The sequence below is a fragment of the Onychomys torridus genome, chromosome 23 (assembly GCF_903995425.1).
Source record: "Onychomys torridus chromosome 23, mOncTor1.1, whole genome shotgun sequence".
Lineage (NCBI taxonomy): Eukaryota > Metazoa > Chordata > Mammalia > Rodentia > Cricetidae > Onychomys > Onychomys torridus.
Window position 1 is genome coordinate 23,537,765 of NC_050465.1, and position 19,721 is coordinate 23,557,485.

The 19,721-nt window shown below is 40.8% G+C and overlaps 1 protein-coding gene across 1 annotated transcript in view; it reads left to right on the forward strand.

Moving 5' to 3' along the window:
- Window positions 1-19,721, forward strand: part of LOC118573411 (lethal(3)malignant brain tumor-like protein 4) — a 317,599-nt gene that overhangs the window by 264,832 nt on the left and 33,046 nt on the right. Inside the window, exon 13 of the mRNA XM_036173702.1 lies at window positions 2,656-2,758. Within this exon, the coding sequence (XP_036029595.1) occupies window positions 2,656-2,758 (103 nt within the window). The remainder of the gene's footprint in view (window positions 1-2,655; window positions 2,759-19,721) is intronic.

The window sequence follows — 19,721 nt, forward strand, 5'->3', positions numbered from 1 at the left end:
ATGTTTAAGCATCAGACCCTTTGGTTTGCTTAAAAGTTAGTTTTTGTTTGTTTGTTTGTAAGAACTATTTCCTGGGAGCAGCAGTTTTTCACTAGGGGTTTTGCCACAGGGGGCCTTGAGGCAAGAACTAGGCAAGCACTTGCTGTGTACCTAAGAACTATGCCTTGCCAGAGATGAGATGGTTCCTGTTTTTGTCTATCTGTCCTTCAGGTTGTTTTAAAGTCAAGAAGCATCTAAGACACAGTTTTCTATTGTCTGGTAAATAGAATGAAAATGTTTGGGATGTTTAAACTTGTTTGAATAGTACCAGGTGTGGGACCCATACTTGCTTAGTATTTTCATGCAATATAATCACTCTGTGCTGTGAGTTTTTGGTTATGGGTAAGCCTCTTTCTAGCCTATGAGCACCTCACAGGAAGAACTCTGTGTTGTTACCCCTGCCCCCAATTCATTTATAATCACTTACTGAGGGCCAGTTATGTATCAGGCTAGATAATGATTTCACAGAGGCAAAACAGCCTCCAATCTAACAAAATAAGCAGACATCAAACAAATGGTTTCATTTATAGTTGAAGCAGATTTCCTGTATTGAGAATATCCATGACCAAGGAGGATAGGTTAATATGGGCTGAGTAGTGAAGTATACAGAGAGGAACAGAGGTCACTCTGAGGCATCTGTCTGTCAAGGCAGAAAGTGAACAGCCATGAGGAGAGAGGACTATGAGGTCTATTGCTTCTCTTTTTATTTTCCTTTATACAATGTATAAAACTGGATTGTGTTTGAATATTGGCTAGCTATTCAATGTGATAGTCTACCGACCCTGAAGAATGAAGCAGTGGAGTTCACACAAAAATGGTGGGGAATTTGCTATGCAGAGAAGCAAATGCTCCCTGCATTGCAGCAGAAAGGGGGTGGGAAATGGCCATGAGGACAGAGGCAAGAGAGGACAGTTCCTGTCCACTGGTCCTTGTTGTCTGAGTTGGCAGCAGGCAAGCTCTGCCACTGATTATTGCCCCCTCCCCTCAGGAGAATGTAGTTATGTAAAAACACTTGGGGAGCAGTCTGACTGAGTGGATCCAAGGTTCCCCTTCCCATAGCTAGGTGTGATAGAATGTCAAAGGGCTTCAGTTATTTGCAGTAGAGTATCAAAGAACAGCAGCTAGGTTCTGAGTTAGATGAGCCAGTGGCTTCTGGTGAGAGGGAACTGAGGGAGGAAACTAGATGGCCTGGAAAATCCACTGATGGTGAAAACAGCAGCAGCAGTTGGGACTCGTGAGGGAGCTGGCTAAAGGGATGATATGCTTCTATCCATCAGCTAGACTGCCATTTCAGTGAGTGGGGGACAAAGTAGTCCCACCAAGGTCCACTCTGTGCAGCCGGGTGGCTCAGAGAAGAAGACACTGGAGATGAGGTTAGTGTTTGGAGTAGTGGGGCTGTACACAGGGACAGGAAGTCCTGGTAGGCTTTGAGCTTACCTGGGCCAGCTGTTGGAGACAGAATCAAGTGAACCTCGGTGATTTGGATGTCAGTCTTCCCTGAGGGACAGAAGCAGGTTGGTGAGAGTGGTTTGGGAATATGGGTCAGGAGGTCTCTGAGTGACATTGGAAGGACAAAGTGCACTGACTGCCCACATGGGTACCCAGAGAAGTACCTCCTGAAGAGGGCTGTGGGGGAGAGTGTCTTTACACACATCCAGAAGACACTAGAGCTAGGAGATGAGGAAATCCTGGTCTAGACAAGGGTGAGAGGAGCTGGAAGCTTGTTGAGCCTGAAGTAGAAGTGTGAGAGCTGGGGATGGGAAGGAAAGCATAGTGTTGAAGAGAGACACCTCTTAGATTAGTATGAGGGAGTAGGGTGGAACTTTCCATGAGCTCCTTCTCTCTCTCTCTCTCTCTCTCTCTCTCTCTCTCTCTCTCTCTCTCTCTCTGTGTGTGTGTGTGTGTGTGTGTGTGTGTGTGTGTGTTTGTGTGTGTGTCTCTCTGTGTGTGTGTGTCTGTGTGTGTCTGTGTGTGTGTGTCTGTGTGCATGTCAAGGTGGAGATGGATGCTTGTGAGCACAAATACAGAGCCGAGCGGGGATTCAGCCCTGTTCATCTTTAAAGATCGTATTATTTGGGTGTTAGCATAAGTTATCTCAGGCCTGGAGAGTTGAGTGCAGTCCAATAGTACAGCATAGTGTTATCTAAAGGAGGGAACGAAAGGGAGAGAGGTGAAGTATAAAGTTGGTTTTTTCCTTGCCTGGTCTTCAAAGCTACACTGAGGAGCTTGGCTAAGGAGAAGGTGCCAGGTACGACATCCCTACTCACTGGCTTGGTTGTGGACGTTTATGGAACGCAGTCATCAGCTTGTGGCTGTGTAGCTTTTACCATTACTAATCTCTAAAAACAAAGTGAGCATTCATGTATCTGCCTTTTAAAAACGTTCTGCAATGCCTGTTCATTCTCTTGTCTCTGATGCTAGCCATGCTGCAGTGGTATCTATTACAGCCATCAAAGGCTCTGTCACGTCATTTTTATAAATCATCACCATACTCAGTTTTTTGGGCGACAATTTATTTGAATCTGTAAAGTCTCCATTAACATCATTTACATCTTTTAGGCTTTCCCATTCTTTTTCAACAAGAGTTTTCAAGCTATGTTCTTTTACTTCCTGAAGGGGCACATGACGTGAAAATCCTTCCAGGTCAAGCTGTATGTCCTACTCCTGGGTGCCGAGGGATAGGCCATATCCGTGGCCCACGTTATGCAGGACACCACAGGTAAAGAGTTTTCTTACTTAAATCATTTTAGGGATGAAAGAGAGCATTGTGCAGACCAGCAGCTGTATGTAACATTGTAAATGTGTCTCAGAGCCTGCTGCTACATGCCCCCCATCACTGTGCCTTTCTGATGTATTCGCCCTACCTGTGTCTTGTTCTTGTTCTGAATCATCTCCAAACCTGCCGAGTCTTTCTCATAGAAAATTCCAGAAACTTTTCTCTCCTGTTTTATGTTGATTTTTAAGTTTTCCCCCTCCTTTTTATTCATTTGGAGGATAGATGATTCTGTTAAGAATATTAAATGAGAGCAAAATTATTTTCAAGGTTTTAGGTGTTTAAAAGAATGTAGAGTAGATGGTACTTATAAAGAAATGTATGCAAATAAATTTGAAATCTTTGCTATTGTTTCTGTCCCCAGTAGTTTGTAAAGTTATGCGTAGATGAGTTATTCATATTAACGATCTAGGAAGAACACATAAATTAAAACTGAAAAGAACCAATATTGAATTTTCTAAATACAAACATCAACAATAACCATGAAGAGAAAGGAATAAGTCATGTAACATGTGAAGTAAGAAATCATTTGCTCATGCAACAGAAATTTAAATGTAATTAAATGCTTTGTCAGGGAATGGAAGTCTGAGAAGGCAGTGCCCAAAGTACTTCTAAAATAATCAATGCATGTGTACCTAGAAGACATAGTGGGAAACATGTCACATAACTACCCATATGTCAATGCTATGTGTGTAGACGTGTAGAATGCCCATTGAAAAGAAACCAAATGCATGCAGACACCTTGGTGGCTTGTGGATATCTGTGGGGCTTCAGAGTTATGAGCAGAATTGGATCTATTGAAAAGTCTCAGTGCTCTGTGGAGTGGGGGGGATCAGTGAAGGTCAAACAGAGGCAAAGGCAAGAAGCTGATGCAGAATTAGGAGGGTTGTCTGAATTGGGTGAGAGGCCTCTGCTGGTGTTGGAGCCAGTTTCCAGACTTACTCAGGAGATGTGGCTAGCGAGAATCTTCATTAGACTCTCTCTCTCTCTCTCTGTGTGTGTGTGTGTGTGTGTGTGTGTGTGTGTGTGTGCACTTGTGATGTGCATGTGCACAAGTATGCCTATGTATGTACTTGTATGCAAAGTGTGTGTGTGGGTATGTGTGTTTATGTGTGTGTGGGGGGGTATGTGTGCTTGTATGTACTTTGAGCTGCAAATTCCAATCTGGTGTTCCCTAGCCCTGTAAGTCTGTTTCAATTTAAATTAATTAAGATTAAATAATATGAAAATATTATCTCCATGTTTCAAGTACTCAGTGGTCATCTGTGGCTATTGTCCCCAACAACCTTTGTGTGAGACTGTTATACCATCACAGAGTTCCATTTGATACACTCAAAGGAATCTCATGTAATATTGTGCCTTCTTTGTGGAATTTTCTAAGTGACAGGTTTTCTTAGTCCTTCTTTTACAACTTGGGTCTTTGTCCTCCAGTGTAACTAAGTCATAATGTTGCAGCTAGTCCTTCCCACAAAGCTCTTGGAGGACTCTGCTGTGGAGCTTGGGCTCCCTGGAAGGTTTTGCAGCTGCCTGGCCACCATCACTGTGTGTTTGTCACTGGCTCACCTTTTCTGGATGGATTCTCAAGAAGCCAGCGCCAGAGTGGGCATGCTTTCCCTGTTCCAGAAGTTTCTCTAAGCCCTTCACTAATCCAATATGTTAAAAACAGAGCCTGCTCACTGCTCTTATTTGTGTGGTTTAATCATTAACATGAGTATGTCTGATGTGCTCTATCCACCAAATAGTCTTTCAAGGTTGGATTGCACAAACTGGAATGTAGAATAAAGATGAGTGAAGCCTAGAGAGGGGAAAAGCCCATTGCAGATGTATGACAATGCCAACAACTGGACATTGTTAGTGAGTCGGGAGGCATGAGAGAGTGTCCCCTGAACCCACGTGTTTGGTGCTGTTTGCTTGGCTCTTGTCCAGCTGTAGACCTGGTTATGACACAGAAGGGACTTGTATAAATAAAGGCAAGGTGTGGGAAAGAGATTCAGAAATGAATGAACATCTGGAATTAGTTTATCTTTAATTTTAGAAAAGATAAAATTTTAAGAATTAGATTTTTTTTATCCTTACATGCTTACTAAGTACTAAGGCATTTAAGTAAATACATAATGTAAATAAAAATCCAGACTTATGTTTGAACATAAAACCTATAGCCTTACTTCTATTTAGCAGTATTTGATACTGATAAACGAGGCTATGTTGCCCAGTAGAGTTGTGTAGACTGTAGGATGGCAGTCATTGGAGAGTGGGGACCTCAGGTGATGTGGCAAGCTCTAGATCACATGGACAGCTCTTCTCTAACTTTAATCTTTTAACCAATTGACTTCCTGTGTAATTTGGGAATATGTTTACGTTGTCCTGTCATTAACTGTATAAGATTTGTTGTGTCGTCTCTAGTTCTGGAGTGTGTTTCCACATTCTTTGTATTATTGTGGCCTAAACCAGATATAATTCTGAAAGTGTAAAAGTACCATTCTTCACTTTCTGTCTAATGGTGTCTGTTCCAATGCACAAGCCTGTTAAAAATATTCCATCTCCCACCCAAAGGGATTATCATGAACTTTGTTCCTATAGTCAAAAAGATGGAAAGCAGCAGATGAGGATTTTAAAGCATCCCCAATCCTCACACTCAAATTTGCTTCAGCGTCAACTGTGGCTTGAATCATTCCTGACAAATTTAAAGGAAAAAAACCTTACATATTATAAACAGAAGAATTTTTTTCTCTTGACACAGATTTATTTTTAAAACCAAAAGGCATCATTCTGCAAGATGCTTCTTGCCATGTTATTCCAAAGACTATTAGGCAATTAGTATTATAGTCAAAGAAAAAGGAAAAAGGAAAACCAAAAACAGACCCCCCCCCCAACCAATTGCACTTCAGGCATGTGTTTAAGTTTCATTTTTATTATTGTGATGAAACAGCATGACTTAGGCAACTTATAAAAGAAAGTGTTTAATTTGGGCTTATACTTTGCAGAGGGTTAGTGCCCATGATGGTAGAGCAACAGCATTGTGGTGGGAACAGCTAAAGATGCACCTTACGATCACAAGTAGCAAAGAGAGAGAGAGAGAGGGAGAGGGAGAGGGAGAGGGAGAGGGAGAGGGAGAGGGAGAGGGAGAGGGAGAGAGAGACCTGGGGAATGACAGTAGTCTTTTGATCTCAAAGCCCACCACCAGCAATACATGTCCTCCAACAAGGCCACACCTCTTAATCCTTTCCAAACAGTTCCACCAGCTGGGGAACATACAGTCTATGGGGACCATTCTCACTTAAACTACTACAACCAGTATAAAGCATCCCTTGTTCCTGCTTCCGAAGCCTGGGGAAGTATGAAGTCATCCAGGTTTGCTGCTGCAAGGACAGTGGCAGTACAGCCCTGTTTCCCTGAGAGCCTCCCAGGCTGGCAAGAACACACAGTTAGTGCTTATTGTTTGTACCTAACTGTGTCAGAATTTCCAGTTCTTATATTGCGCCTGGAATCTAGGATTTCAGTTCATTCAATAAAAGAACTGGTATTTGGAAAGGAAGTGAAAGTCTCCTTAAATGAGTTGCCAGTGTCTCGTTTATTCAGCGGACAAGAACAGCGACATCAAGATACCACCAAAGACTTTGGAAAATAATCTGTCATGTCAACTGATCAGGCAGGCAGACCCCTGCAGGCCCTTTCTAGACAGATTTCAGTTGGCTTTATTTTCACTTTTGTTAAAGTAGTCAAGGGGTTAACAGCAGAATTCAAGACTATTTGAAGCTTATGTAGAATATAAGCCAATATTTGGAAGAAACTGCATCAGTTCTATCTGTGAGAAAATGGGACTTTTGGCACACAATTATCATGCAATTTACATTTTTATTTGAATGAATTTGCATAGTAGAGAAACTGAAGTAGTCATATCTGTTAACATAAAAATATTTAAAGATAGCCATCTAAAAACTTAATTTTTGAGCCAAGATCCAGGATGAGCTAGAAATTGTGTTTTGTTTTTTGTTTTTCTAAATAAATAGTCTTGGAGATTTGATCTATTGCTGTGTCATAAAAAGATGCAAAGGCCATTTATTGAGGAATGAATAATTACATTCTTCACACAGCTAGCCAGGGAGCCCTATGGCGTGGGGGCCTCTGGCACATTGCAGGTGGGTGTGATGCAAGGCACACATGGCTAATGTGTTGCAGAAACACAAGGGGGCACGTGCTGCTCAGAAGTGGGGTTTCATCTCCTCGAGGTAATTTTGAGTGTTCCTCATGCAGTGAGACCACAGGTCAGCCTCCAGATAGAGTTTACATGGAGCAACTTTGTCAGCTCAAATCTGAAGATGAAATCATTTCAGATATTGTGTGTGTGTGTGTGTGTGTGTGTGTGTGTGTGTGTGTGTGTGTGCACGTATGAGCCCTCACCCACAGGTGTTCATGTGTAATTAGTCTGGATTGAATGTCCAAGTCAGATGCTCTGATCTTTCACTTACTACGTAGTGTGGATCAGACTGCCCCATCTATCTAGTAGATACCTCTTGGCCATTAGAAAGGGTGGTGTTAGCATTCATAAGAAGTTACAACAAACATAAATTGTATGTCTATTTGTTTGTAGAGGAAGAAATTGAGCAGATAGACTAATCTATATAGTTATGTGTTCCAGTCTGGCCTTGGACTCAATTTTCCTGTGTTGAGATTACAGAGTTGTGTATATAACCTTCTCCTTCAGTCATAATCTGAGCCTGGAATCTAGGATTTCTCTTCCTACTTTGTTTAGCCTTCTGGTCTCTTAAGAATAGAATGTAGCAAGTAGATGTATGTGTGTGTGTGTGTGTATGTGTGTGTGTGTGTGTGTGTGTGTGTGTGTGTCCGCTTATGTGTGTGTGTATATAACTAAATTATCCCTTTTTTCAGCCTTGGTCAGGTAGATTTCACTCAGAACTCTTTTTTCTTCATTATGTTGAAGGTCTGGTGCTGTGTTCTTTTATTTTTTCATTGTTGAGAAGTCAGCTGTCATTCAAGCATAAGTCCACCAGAAAGACTGGACACTCTAGACAGCCATTTCCTCTATCTTCTGCACAAGTCACATCTTTTGTCCTCAGTGCTCTGAAATGGGCCTCTTTTCTCCTACTGTTTTAATCTCACCATTGTTTCAAGCCCACATCTTTTATTTCTGGGGAATGTTCTGGTAAGATCACTTTAATGATACTCTTTTCTTTTTTCTTTTCAATTTACTCCTTCTATTACATGTGTTCCTGGAATGATACTTGAAATTCTCTTGCCTGGCTTTAAAGACCTTGTCTCTTGGTTAGCTTCTGTAACTGTTAATCCTGAAGTTGAAGCCTGTAGCTTCACCCAGGGTTCTATCAGTTTCCGGGGATACATTGTTGTCTGATTAGTTTCTTAGTTGAGTGTCTGTCTCGTTTGATGGATTGTGGGTCTTCCCTTACGTCATGCATTGATTCTTTTCCTCAGTAATCTCGCTCTGGCTCTCGCTTGAACTTGCTTGGCTTCCTCCTGATCGTGTATCAAGGGCATTTCTCAGATCCTGATGGTCTTTCTCTGTGTTCACGCCTGAAAGTAGGGTCTCAGAAAGATGACCAGAAGTTTTTGTGTATGCTATGGACTTGAGAATGGGCTCTGGAAGGATGACTTGGTGCTGACCAAACATACTATGGGGAAACTCCCTGTCTACTTCGTCTCCTGGTGTGTCCTGTGGCTGCCTCCCTGTACTGACTCCTGACTCCAGAAACCTCATCTTCAGTTTCCATAATTCTCTTGATCTTTCTTTTCTGCCATAGTCTTCTTTCTTGTGATTTACCTGTATACATTCCTATACTTTTACCCATTTATTAGTTTGTTGAGGAGAAAAAGAAAAGAAATTGTAATAAAAGCATACATTCAATTTCCTCTTTATCCTACTTTTATCCTCATTCTAAACTGTTTTTTTGTTTTGTTTTGTTTTTGTTTTTGTTTTTCGAGACAGGGTTTCTCTGCTTTGTGCCTTTCCTGGAACTCACTCTGTAGCCTAGGCTGGCCTTGAACTCACAGAGCTCCACCTGTCTCTGCCTCCCAAGTGCTGGGATTAAAGGCGTCCACCACCACCCGGCTGGCTCTAAACTGTTTTTATTGCCCATGATAATTAACCTAATTGTTTATGATTGCATTCCTACCTCTTTGTAGTCACTTCATCTCTCCACAGTAGAACTCTCCTCATGGAGATAGGAAGTAAAAGAGCTTCTAAAATACCTTCATCATTTAATTTGTCTCTAATTGTAAGAATTTACAAGGGTGGGGTTGGGGATTTAGCTCAGTGGTAGAGCACTTACCTAGCAAGCGCAAGGCCCTGGGTTCGATCCTCAGCTCAAAAAAAAAAAAAAAAAGAATTTACAAGGGCTTATTGAAATGGGGTCTCAAAGTATGGCCTTGAGGTCATAATCACAGTCCTTAATTCATTACCACATTTAGTTAAAGTTTTCTTGTGCCAAGAGACTATTCATTGCCACGTAACCACATTTGTCTGGTTCTCCTGTCATTGGCTAGCCATTGTCCTTGATGCTGTGTTACCACATAGTGAAATTGTACTGAGTAGAATTTAAAAATAAACTTGCCAACATAATTTTCCCCCAACAGGCAGATGGAAAAAAAGAAGTGTTTGACTTTAAAGAATACTTTCAATTCTCAAAATGACATGATTAATTACCCAATTTTTGTAAAAGCATTGATAATGTAACAAAAGGTCAGCTATGGGTCTTTATATTGCTTCTATCTATTTCTGTAAAATTCTTCAAGGCTAATGTATAAGTTTGACTTTATGAAATGTGGAGTAATTATATGAGAGTTCAATGTTTGCAAATTTTAAAGATGAGTATTGCATGTGAAGTGCTTGGTACTGTAGCAAAAGCACTGCATTGTGACACATTCTGAAGATTTTATTAAGTGCAACATTCTAAGTTGCATGAACTACTAGATACAGGAATTGTATGCTTAGTGTGATGAGAGCAAGCATGGCTTTGGTGTTTTTTGTGTGTGTATGCATGAAAACATTGATACTCAACTAAGAAGATTAAGATCTCCTTAAAAACCCAAATCACAGTCAAACATAAATAAAGAAAATCCACTGTCTTAAAATTAAAAATAGCAGCCAGAGATTAATGCAGCTCTCAGCCTGTCTTAGAGACACTTCTTATTTCCCTGGCTGCTGGTTAATAGAGATTTGTATGTGGTCAAAAGGAGTAGGGAAGAAACAACTGTGGAGTTCTTAGCCCTAAATGGAAAATTTATATCACACACACATACCCTTCTGTAGCTGAAAGTTTTCCTCTGTCCTGCCTGGCCCACAGCCACTCAGAGGCCTATATCATTTAAAACTGCTTGGCCACTAGCTCAGGCTAACTACTGACTAGCTCTTACACTTAGACTCAGCCCATTTCTGTTAATTTATATGTCACCATGTGTTCCATGGCTTTACATGTGTGCCATTACATGCTGCTCCCTGGATGGCAGACTGGCGTCTCTTCCCTCAGCCTTCCTCTTCCCAGAATTCTCCTTGTCTGCTTATCCCACCTATACTTCCTTCCTGGCTACTGGCCAATCAGCATTTTATTTAACCAGTGTACAAAAGCATTATCCCATAGCACCCTTCTCATCTCAAGATTCTGGGAACACCATGGAAGAAGATATAGAAAGTATATGAGAACTGAGCCAGAGTTGTGGGCATGACAGAACCAGTGCACCAATGAACTCGCTGTAACTGTGGTTACCCCCATAAGACCTTCACAAGACAGGCCCACCAACATTCATCATGGAAGAGGGAAGAGCTCATGAGATTCCCAAGAGACTACAGGCAGTTAATGGTGGCTAGGGAAAAGAAGGGTAGCCACTGATAAGTTGCCCATGTTCCGGTACATAACCTCCTTGTGCTCATATATGCAATTCTATCTAAGCTCGGTGGTCTCACATAAGCGATAAAGACAGGAGAGGGTTTGCTGGGAAGATGAAAGCTTCCAGCAGCAGGAGGAGGAGGAGACCAGGTACTAGGGTAAAAAGGACTCAAATTTATCACATACATGTATACAACTATCAAAGAATTTTAAAAAATAGAAATAGAGTGAATATAGATTGTCTTAAATTTGCAGTCCATAGTTAATATCAGAATTTTCATTTCTTGGGCAAAATTAAAAATTTGGAGAACACAAAGAAGTATTTATAAGTAACCTCGGGAAGCAGGCAAGAAGACTCAGTGGGTGAAGATGTTTGCTGAATAAGGTTGCATTCCATCCCTAGAACATCCCAAGAGACGAATGGGAGAACTGACTCTGCAGCATGCTATGGCATACATCAATACGTTAATAATAAATATTTTAATTAAATAAAAATAACTTCTGATAACTCAAATCCCAATTAATGTGCCTTAAATGAACTTAGTTTTTCCTTCCCTCTTTTTGTTATATGTACATACATGACCTTTTTTCATATCTGGGTTATCAGACAGAATATTTATTTTTTATTTCTGTTACTAATTTTTTTTAAGACAGTACTTTCTCATATTGTTAAAAACTCTTTAGGTATACAATGGGACTTTATTTTTTTAATACATCAATGTCAAGATCACTGTCTTTGTGTTATAAATTTTATATCCACTAGAAATGACTAATTTGTTCCACTGCCCACAAGTGCTACCTTGTCCCATATAAAGAGGGCCAAAATTATATATATTCAAATATATTTGCAGGAGGCTGAGGAGTTAGCTCCATTGCCAAGGACCTGAGTTTGATTCCTAGGGCCTATGTTTGCCAGTGTGGGGATAGGATCCCAGTGTTGGGTAGACAGCCAGCCATGGATGGATCCCTGGAGATTGCTTCTTAACTGAATGTGCCTAGCAAGGTTGGCTAAATTTGGCATTGCATTCTTTCTTCTTTTCTTCTTCCTTCTCTTCTCTCAATCCCCATCCTGTCTCTTAGAAGCACAGATCAATTCTCAGAAGGAAGCAGGGAGCAAGAGCAGTGGTAATCTTAGAGCTGCACTTTTCTTCTCTCTGTTTGCTAGACACCCACAGGCTTCTCCACCCATCTCCTCAGTTCTTGACCAATCATTGGTTTGTTCCACTTCAAGGTCTGTCTGCAAGTTGATTGTGATGTCTGACTATCCTGCATTACATCTTTGCATCTCAGAAAACACTTCTCATGTGTGAAAGACACTGATTGGAGATAGATATTTAACCCAGGCTTTCATCTTTCAGATTTACCTCTTCATTGCATCACTCAGCTTTTAGCATTTATTAGGATGGGGGTAGAGTTCTGCACTGGCTGGGGTGTGGGTGTATAATTTTATATATGTCCAAATGTTTGAATGTAGTTTTCATTCAATGTGCCAATTATTCTACTTAGATTGCTTTCAGTCAACATCTTTCTTGGATAAGATCACCTCTCTTCACATAATTTTTAATGTTCTATTAGATTCTTGTCTCTGGCATCCCTGTCATGTGATATTCTATCATGTGACATTAGATCAGTAGGAGGCCTACTGTCTCTCTTTGCTTTTATTGCTCTCATTTCCCAGAAGCACTGGGAAATCACTAGACTGCATTTTCTCAGGTGATGGAGAATCTCATGCACCTCTGCATTCTCTCCCTGGGGTTGAGTGTGTTACACCCTCTCACAAGTGTCCCAACCTCCACTCTGAGCTTCCTCATTGCTTGAACACCAGTTTAAGTAGATCTGTTTTAATCTAGTGATTGGTATTATATTTCAAAGGCAAACATAACACACACAATCAGACAGGACTTAAAAGAATTTACACTTACATTGATTTTAACAACATATAAACATCCCTAGAATGAAAATTATCATCTCTCTATTACTGTCCAAAGTAGTACAACTTCAATCAGCTTCTCCATTAAGTAATGGCAAGTTAGCTAATTCCTTTAAAGCCAGGATAAATTCATATCATTTCGGTACTTCTGCATCATCATCTGTGGACCATGATGATGGTTCTTGATGAGTTCTCATTTCTCTGTTTTGGTGTGGTTTCTCTTCCCGTAGCCATAGAGAATGTGATGGAAGACCCCCAAGGAGGGCCTGAAACCGGCAACATGGGTCTACCGGAAAGACCCCAGCAGCTTCTTTATCAGCACATGAAGCCTCTCTAAAAACATTTCTATTTTTCAGTCCAAATCTACTCCTGAATCTTTATAACTGTCTCTGAGTCTTAGTGATTGGCTGGTGCTGCTCCCATCAGGGGATATCATGCTGATGTGCTCATGAGGCTCCACACTTCCTGGCACAACCTGCCCCTGTCCATTAGAACACACTTCCTTAAAAGCTTCCAACAAGAATTCAAAGATTTTTTTCCAAAAATCGTAACCATTCATCACTCTGGCCATCATTTCCGCAGTTTGAGACAGAGTAGAAATATGGCTGGTGACTCTAGAGCCATCTCAGTAGGTGAAGGCAATTGCCACCAAGACTGATAACCTCAGTTTGATTCCCAGAACTCACAAGGTGAAAGGAAAGAACCTAACTCTACCAGGTTTTCCTCTGGCCACCACACGTGCACCATGGCACATACCCGTTCACTCTCTCCAAGACAAAAGACAGAAGAAAGAGAGTAGAGAAAGGAAAAAAGGAGAGAAAGACAGGACAAATGGAGCAGGGTGGATTTATTTTTCTTCCTTCAGAATCTCAGGCACGAAGCTTTGTTCTCACCGCAGCTTTTAACAATCTCAGCATATGACTTTTTATTTCTGTCTCTAAGTAGAAAACGTAAAGAAAGTGCCCTTCTATACATCTTCTCTTTTAATGTGTGACAGGCCACATCACTGCTCTTGTGCGTTGGGCCATTCTTAAGTGCAAAAGGTAGTTTTTGAACAGAAGCCCAGTGCTACCAGAACAGTGGATTAGTATTAAAGATGCCTTATAAATATCTTACAGTGAATGAGACTCTGGTCAAAGGGACAATTCATGTTCCATGTGGGACTGAGCAGGGTAATAGAAGAGCTCATCACACAACATAGATGAGTATGCGATTTAAAACATTGATTTCTGGAATTTATGGCCAATATTTTCAGACTGGTGTTGACCATGGGTAATTAAAATGACTGGCATTTTAAAAGGCAGATAAGAAGGTGGACTTTGATATATTCTGTTGTTACTTTAAGAGATACATAAAATATTGTGCTTTAACACTTGACACATACTGTCTACATAAGACTTATTCCAATTGAAGGTAATGTGCATTTCACCACATGCTAAAATGGAAATTACCTGTGCCAGGATAATTATTCTAATGTGAAATCCCAGATAGCAGACTGCTTGCTCGCAACAGGAACTAGACTACAATGACCTCTTTCCCTAAAGATGTTTCTATAACCATGATTAATGCTTCTTTTGTTATCGATTAGGCATAAGAAATGTATAATTATATCATTAGCTTCCTGCTATTCCTTGGAACTTCTAGAATTTATCCTAGAGAAGTTGAATGCATGAACATCAGTAAGATAGAAATTAAGAAGGTTTTTCTTTTCCTAAGACAATGTGTCCCAAACCATAGGATGTTCTTTGCTTTCTAGAGCTTCTAAAAGTAAGCTTAGATATGTGATTTTCATGGAGGCTCTATTTTCTTAATATTTTAGGAATAAAACCTCACCATTATTCAATAATGTTTAATAGCTACAATCCAAACAATTATTGTAGCTAGGGCCAGTCTTAACTTTTGATTAGAGATGATGCTGATAGTACAACCCAGTTGGAAGTTTCTTGCAAAAAGTGGGGTGCTCTTTGACTGTTTTCATCCCCTGTGAAGCCAATGTTAAGAATTGTAACAGGTAACGTTTATTTATCATTTATCCACTTTCAGACAGCAGTTTTCCAATGTATTATCTTATTAAATAAACACCACAGCCCTATGATTTAATTTTTCTTTTTCCTATTTTATGAATTAAAAAATTGAAACTTGGACAAATTATGTCTTCTTGTCCTTGCACAAGTGATAACTGGTGATGAGGTTTAAACTTGGTGTCCTCTAACTGCTCATTGGATATTCTTTCTCTGACTATCAGATTCATACAGAGCTGGAATCTTCTTATGTCTTTCACTTGTAGGTTAGGAAGGATGGGTAAAAAAGGGGAATATAATAAACTTCACAAAACCTGCTGTATCTAGACACTCAACTATTGTTGCAGTTACTTTTCTGTTGCTTTGAAGAGATATCATGACTAAGGCAACTTGTGAAAGAAAACATTTAATTGGGGTCTTGTTTGCAGTTTCAGAGAGTTAGTCCATGACCATCCTGGCAGGGAGCGAGGCAGCAGGCAGGCAGGCATGGCCCTGGAGTAGTAGCTGAGAGCTTATATGCTGAGACAACAACTGTGAGACAGAAAGGAACTAATGGGGCACAGCTTGGGCTTTGGAAACCTCAAAGACAGCGTCCAGTGACACACCTCCTCCAACAAGGCCACACCTCCTAATCCTTTTCAAATAGTGCCACCAATAGGGATCAGGCATTCAAATATTTGAGCCTATGTGGGCCATTCTCATTCCAACTGCCATATTTGTTAAGGAGGGTGCTAGGAAAAGCTTCACTTGAAGCCAAGGCCTATACAAAGTGATCTCTGGGGTTACTTTCAGTAGTAGTGATTACTTAAACATGTGATAGAAAGTGAAGACCCCAAGCTACTTGAATGCCTGCCTCCATCTTGGCAGGTAAATCTGTTAAGAAACTCCTTGTATAACATGAAATTTCATTAAGAAACTTATAAATCAGAAATCTGGAATAAAAGCTTTAGTTATGAAAATATTAAGCCAGCTATGCTGAGTTTAATTATCTCTTTGTCTTGATTATACAATAATTACAGCATCACATGCCAGTTTCAGTTATTGCTTTTTCAGGGCCTGAACATGTCAGATTTAATATTCATTTCCCTGTCTGCATGTGGAGCCAGATGGGAGAGAGGTGCATTGCCTATTTATGAGAGTTAGCTGATATTGCTGAACTTTCCAAATTTTTTCAGAGTTAACAGTGGGCAAGGTTGAGGGCAGCTTAGAGCTACATTAATCTAAAGTAAATAATGCCAGAGCAATAATCTGAAATAATGTGCCATGCATCTGTAAATGATCTTCCTGCTAACTAAGAGAGACACCATGGCGTTGACCTTGGTTATAATAATACGTACTCCAGAAGGTCCAAGCATGAATGGGCAATAGATAATTCTGCACATAATTGAAGCCCTGAACTTGGGCATATTTTATAGAATGTTTAAACACCACTTTTGGGATAAACACTGACTGCTATTTTTTTAATAGAATAATCTCATTCCTAGCTATATGTCCAACAGAAATGTATGCATTTAAACCAGCTAAAACATGTGGACCATTTCCTGGTTTCTTATTGTTTCTATGATAAGATAACATGACAGAATCAGCATAAGGGTTTATTCCAGTTCCTAGTCCATTATGGCAGAGGCCGGAAGCAGCAGGGGCCTGAAGCAGCAGTGGCCGGAAGCAGCTGTTCACAGGACATCAGGAAGCAATGAGGAATGAAATGTGTGCTGCTGTTCAGCTCCCTTTTCCATTTGTACAGTCCAGGATCTCAGCCAGGAAATGGCATCACCCACAGTAGGCAGGCTTTCCCAAGTCAGTCCAGACACAGTAGGTGGGTCTTCCCAACTCAGTTAAAACAGTCAAAGAGGTCCATACAGGCATGCTAGAGGCTGGTTTTCTACAGCGATTCTTTCCAGTTGACAGTTAAAAGTAACCATTACAGTCAACATAACCTACTCCTTGTCTACTGATGCCCAGACACACCACCTTTAAATGGTAACATTTCACTCCTTGTCCCCATAGTTTGAACACTTGATTCCCAGCAGGTGACACTCTTTGGGAAGGTTCTGGAAGCTTTAGGAAGCAGAGCCTCACTGGAGAAGTGGTTCACTGGAGGTGGACCTTCAGGGTTTGTGGCCTGTCACCACTACTGTTCAAGCCCTGCTTCTGGAATATGGATACAATGTGACTAGCCACCATTCCTTCCCTGGCTGCTGTCATGCTCTCCATGCCCTGATTTACTGTATCATTCTAGAACTGTTAGCCAAAATAGACCTTTTCCCTGAAGTTGCTTTTGTTAGGGTATTTTTTTTTTTTAAGTCACACCACAGAAAAGGAACCAAGGCATACCAAAAGGTAGCTATCCTGGACATAACAGCATTTCATGCCCATCAATGATACATAGATGATGTGTGTTTGCTTGCAGAGTAGAGTGCCAGGTGGCTGGGAGAACTGGCAGATTAACCACACAAACATAGACGAAACTCCCAGACACAAAGCTCATTGAAAGAGAACAAATACCAAAAACAAATAGCAAATGACTTAATTAAGACAAGGTACAATGTGAGGGTCCCTGCAGGTGTTAGACAGGGAAGCAAACAGTGAGAAGAGGTGAGAATGAAAACCTGGTATAGATTGACTTCATCAACCTGGATCAAGCTTCTGGAAGTCTAATGCCAGGCGGCTCATTGTTGGCATATTTGAAACACAGAACAATTTGGGGAAAGATTTCTAGGCAATAATAAGTGCAATCAGTCCATTTTCAGGTACATAATAAAGCTTAAGGTGTGACTACATAGAGAGCCCTTTACACAATACATGTGACCATGAAGATTGGTTCTGTGGCTAAAAGGCCTGGAATCTGGTGTGGTCTCTGACCACACCAATAGCATAGAAGTCAACAGTCTATAAAGTGCTTGTGACATCTCCCCTAAGAATGGGTAGGTCTAGGGAGGGAAGAGTCTGGGATAATCATTCTAGGGAGTTTGTGTGAGGTCTGCCTCTATAGCAAAAGGTGGGTGAGGTCTGCCTCCATAGATAGCAAATAGGTCACAAGGTCATTAACCAAAACTACTCCCAGCATTCTGGGCAGGAAAGCAGGTATTTTATCTCCTCCATTGAGAAGAGGCCATGTGTTTAACATTCCTGCTCTCCTTAGTGATCTGTGGGTGCAACGACCTTTGTGCCCCAAATAGTACAAACCTGGGCAAAATGATTTACTGTGTAGATACTCAGCACTGTGTGTGTCTCTGAGGAGCAACTAGAAGAGAGACATGGATGGGATCATGAAATATTTCCTGGTGTGTACCTGTGGTAAGGGCTTGTTCAGTTTACAGATGCAACTCCTTGCATGTGCAGTGTGTGTGTGTGTGTGTGTGTGTGTGTGTGTGTGTGTGTGTAACATCTATTTAATGAAAATCATCTACACATCATTGTATTACCTCATGAATATCAAAGTAACCTTAGGAAGCTATCTTGAAAGTTTCTACATGTTTATCCTTTGTGTTGGCAGACCTGGAAGCAGTCTGCTCTATGAATTAGCAGGAGCTAAGCCAAAAGGAAGCATCTAGTCTATGACTATGAGGTATCAGTCCTAAGGCAATCCATATGAACAGGTTAGTGACTCCACTCCAACCCTGTACAGTAGACTCAGAAAGTTGGTGGCCAGCTTCCAGGCTTCCCTTGTAAGGCTAGCCTTAACACTGCTTGGTGAAGCTAGAAATTTGTCTGTGCTATTCTGAGCCTTCATTAGTTTCCCAGTCCACAGTATTCATTCTAGGCTTAATCTCCTTTGCTCATCTTTTGTCATGGATTAAAATGAGCAAACAGAACGGATTAACATGTTTAACATTCTCTGAGTCAGGAATTAGAAGGCCTTATATTTCTGCTTTGTGTTCTGGGAAACACTACCCAGTTGTCGCTCCATTTATTCTCTGCTTTAGGGTAGAATGAATATATCGTTTTTCTTCCATGAGACACCACCTCATGTAGAAGCTTGTTAGACACATAAAGAAAAATCCTTATCCATGCTTAGAAGTAAGCCTGAGACAGATCACTGTTCTATACTCAGAAAAGGCCTGGAGTCTTGTGTCAAGTGAGATGTCTTGGCCTGGTTTCCTGTGGTATTTAAACTGATTATAAAATGTAGGATAAAATCTTCTGAAAAATAAGAGGACATACATCACTATTTTGAGTATTTCCTGAACAGGATCCACACGCAGTCAAGCCTAACACCCTGCCTCTTTCTCTCCACCTACTCAGTTATCTAAGAATTCTCCACTGCTAATTCACAAACACTAAAACAGCCTTTTGAGATGAACTAGGAACCATGTTTTCCAAGTAGCAGAAAGAGCACATTGACCAGGCATCTGTAGCTGACCATTCACATGGTTCCTTTTGATGGGAACACCTTATGTTTGTTCACAGATAGTAAGTGCTAAGGGTTCATGGCTGTAACCCAGCTATTGTATTTCTAAAAAGTCAAGTCAGCTGGTATAAAAAATGCCTAGCCTTATTCTCTTGCTTTTATTGTGTATGACTTCATACAGTTCTTGTCAGGTAGCTGGTGAGATCTTAGGGATGCCTCTCATGCAGAGGTAGAGATCAGCTCTACAAATGGGATTCCTAGAAGGGAAGGATGTTGTTCTGATAACAAAGCAAACTGTGCCAAGTTCCTGAGAAAGTTCTGGATAAATCTAAATGTCATTGGAACCTAGTATAGACATTTATGCCAAGGTATGGAAATGGTTTTCTATAACACATGCAGACAAATTACTCATCCTTAAAAGCATGAAGCACTTGGTGTCCATTTTGTCAGTCACTTCTTGTGCTGCAACCAGGGGGCCTACTTGGAAATGACAGATCATCTTCAGCCCTGCTCCACCTGTGACAATCACTTAATCTTCTCCACAGACTCTGTTTCTAAAATTCTGTCACAGGTGTGTCCATCTGCCTCCATACTCACCATTTTCTGTTCTCATTCCTTTCCCAGTGACTCATTTGTGGTGCCCCCTGGTTGTTTTCCTCACAGCCAAGTATGAGTCCAACCATCCCAATATTGCTTGAAGCACATCTCAGTGGCTCCCTATTCCTTAAAATATCAAGATGTCTTCTAA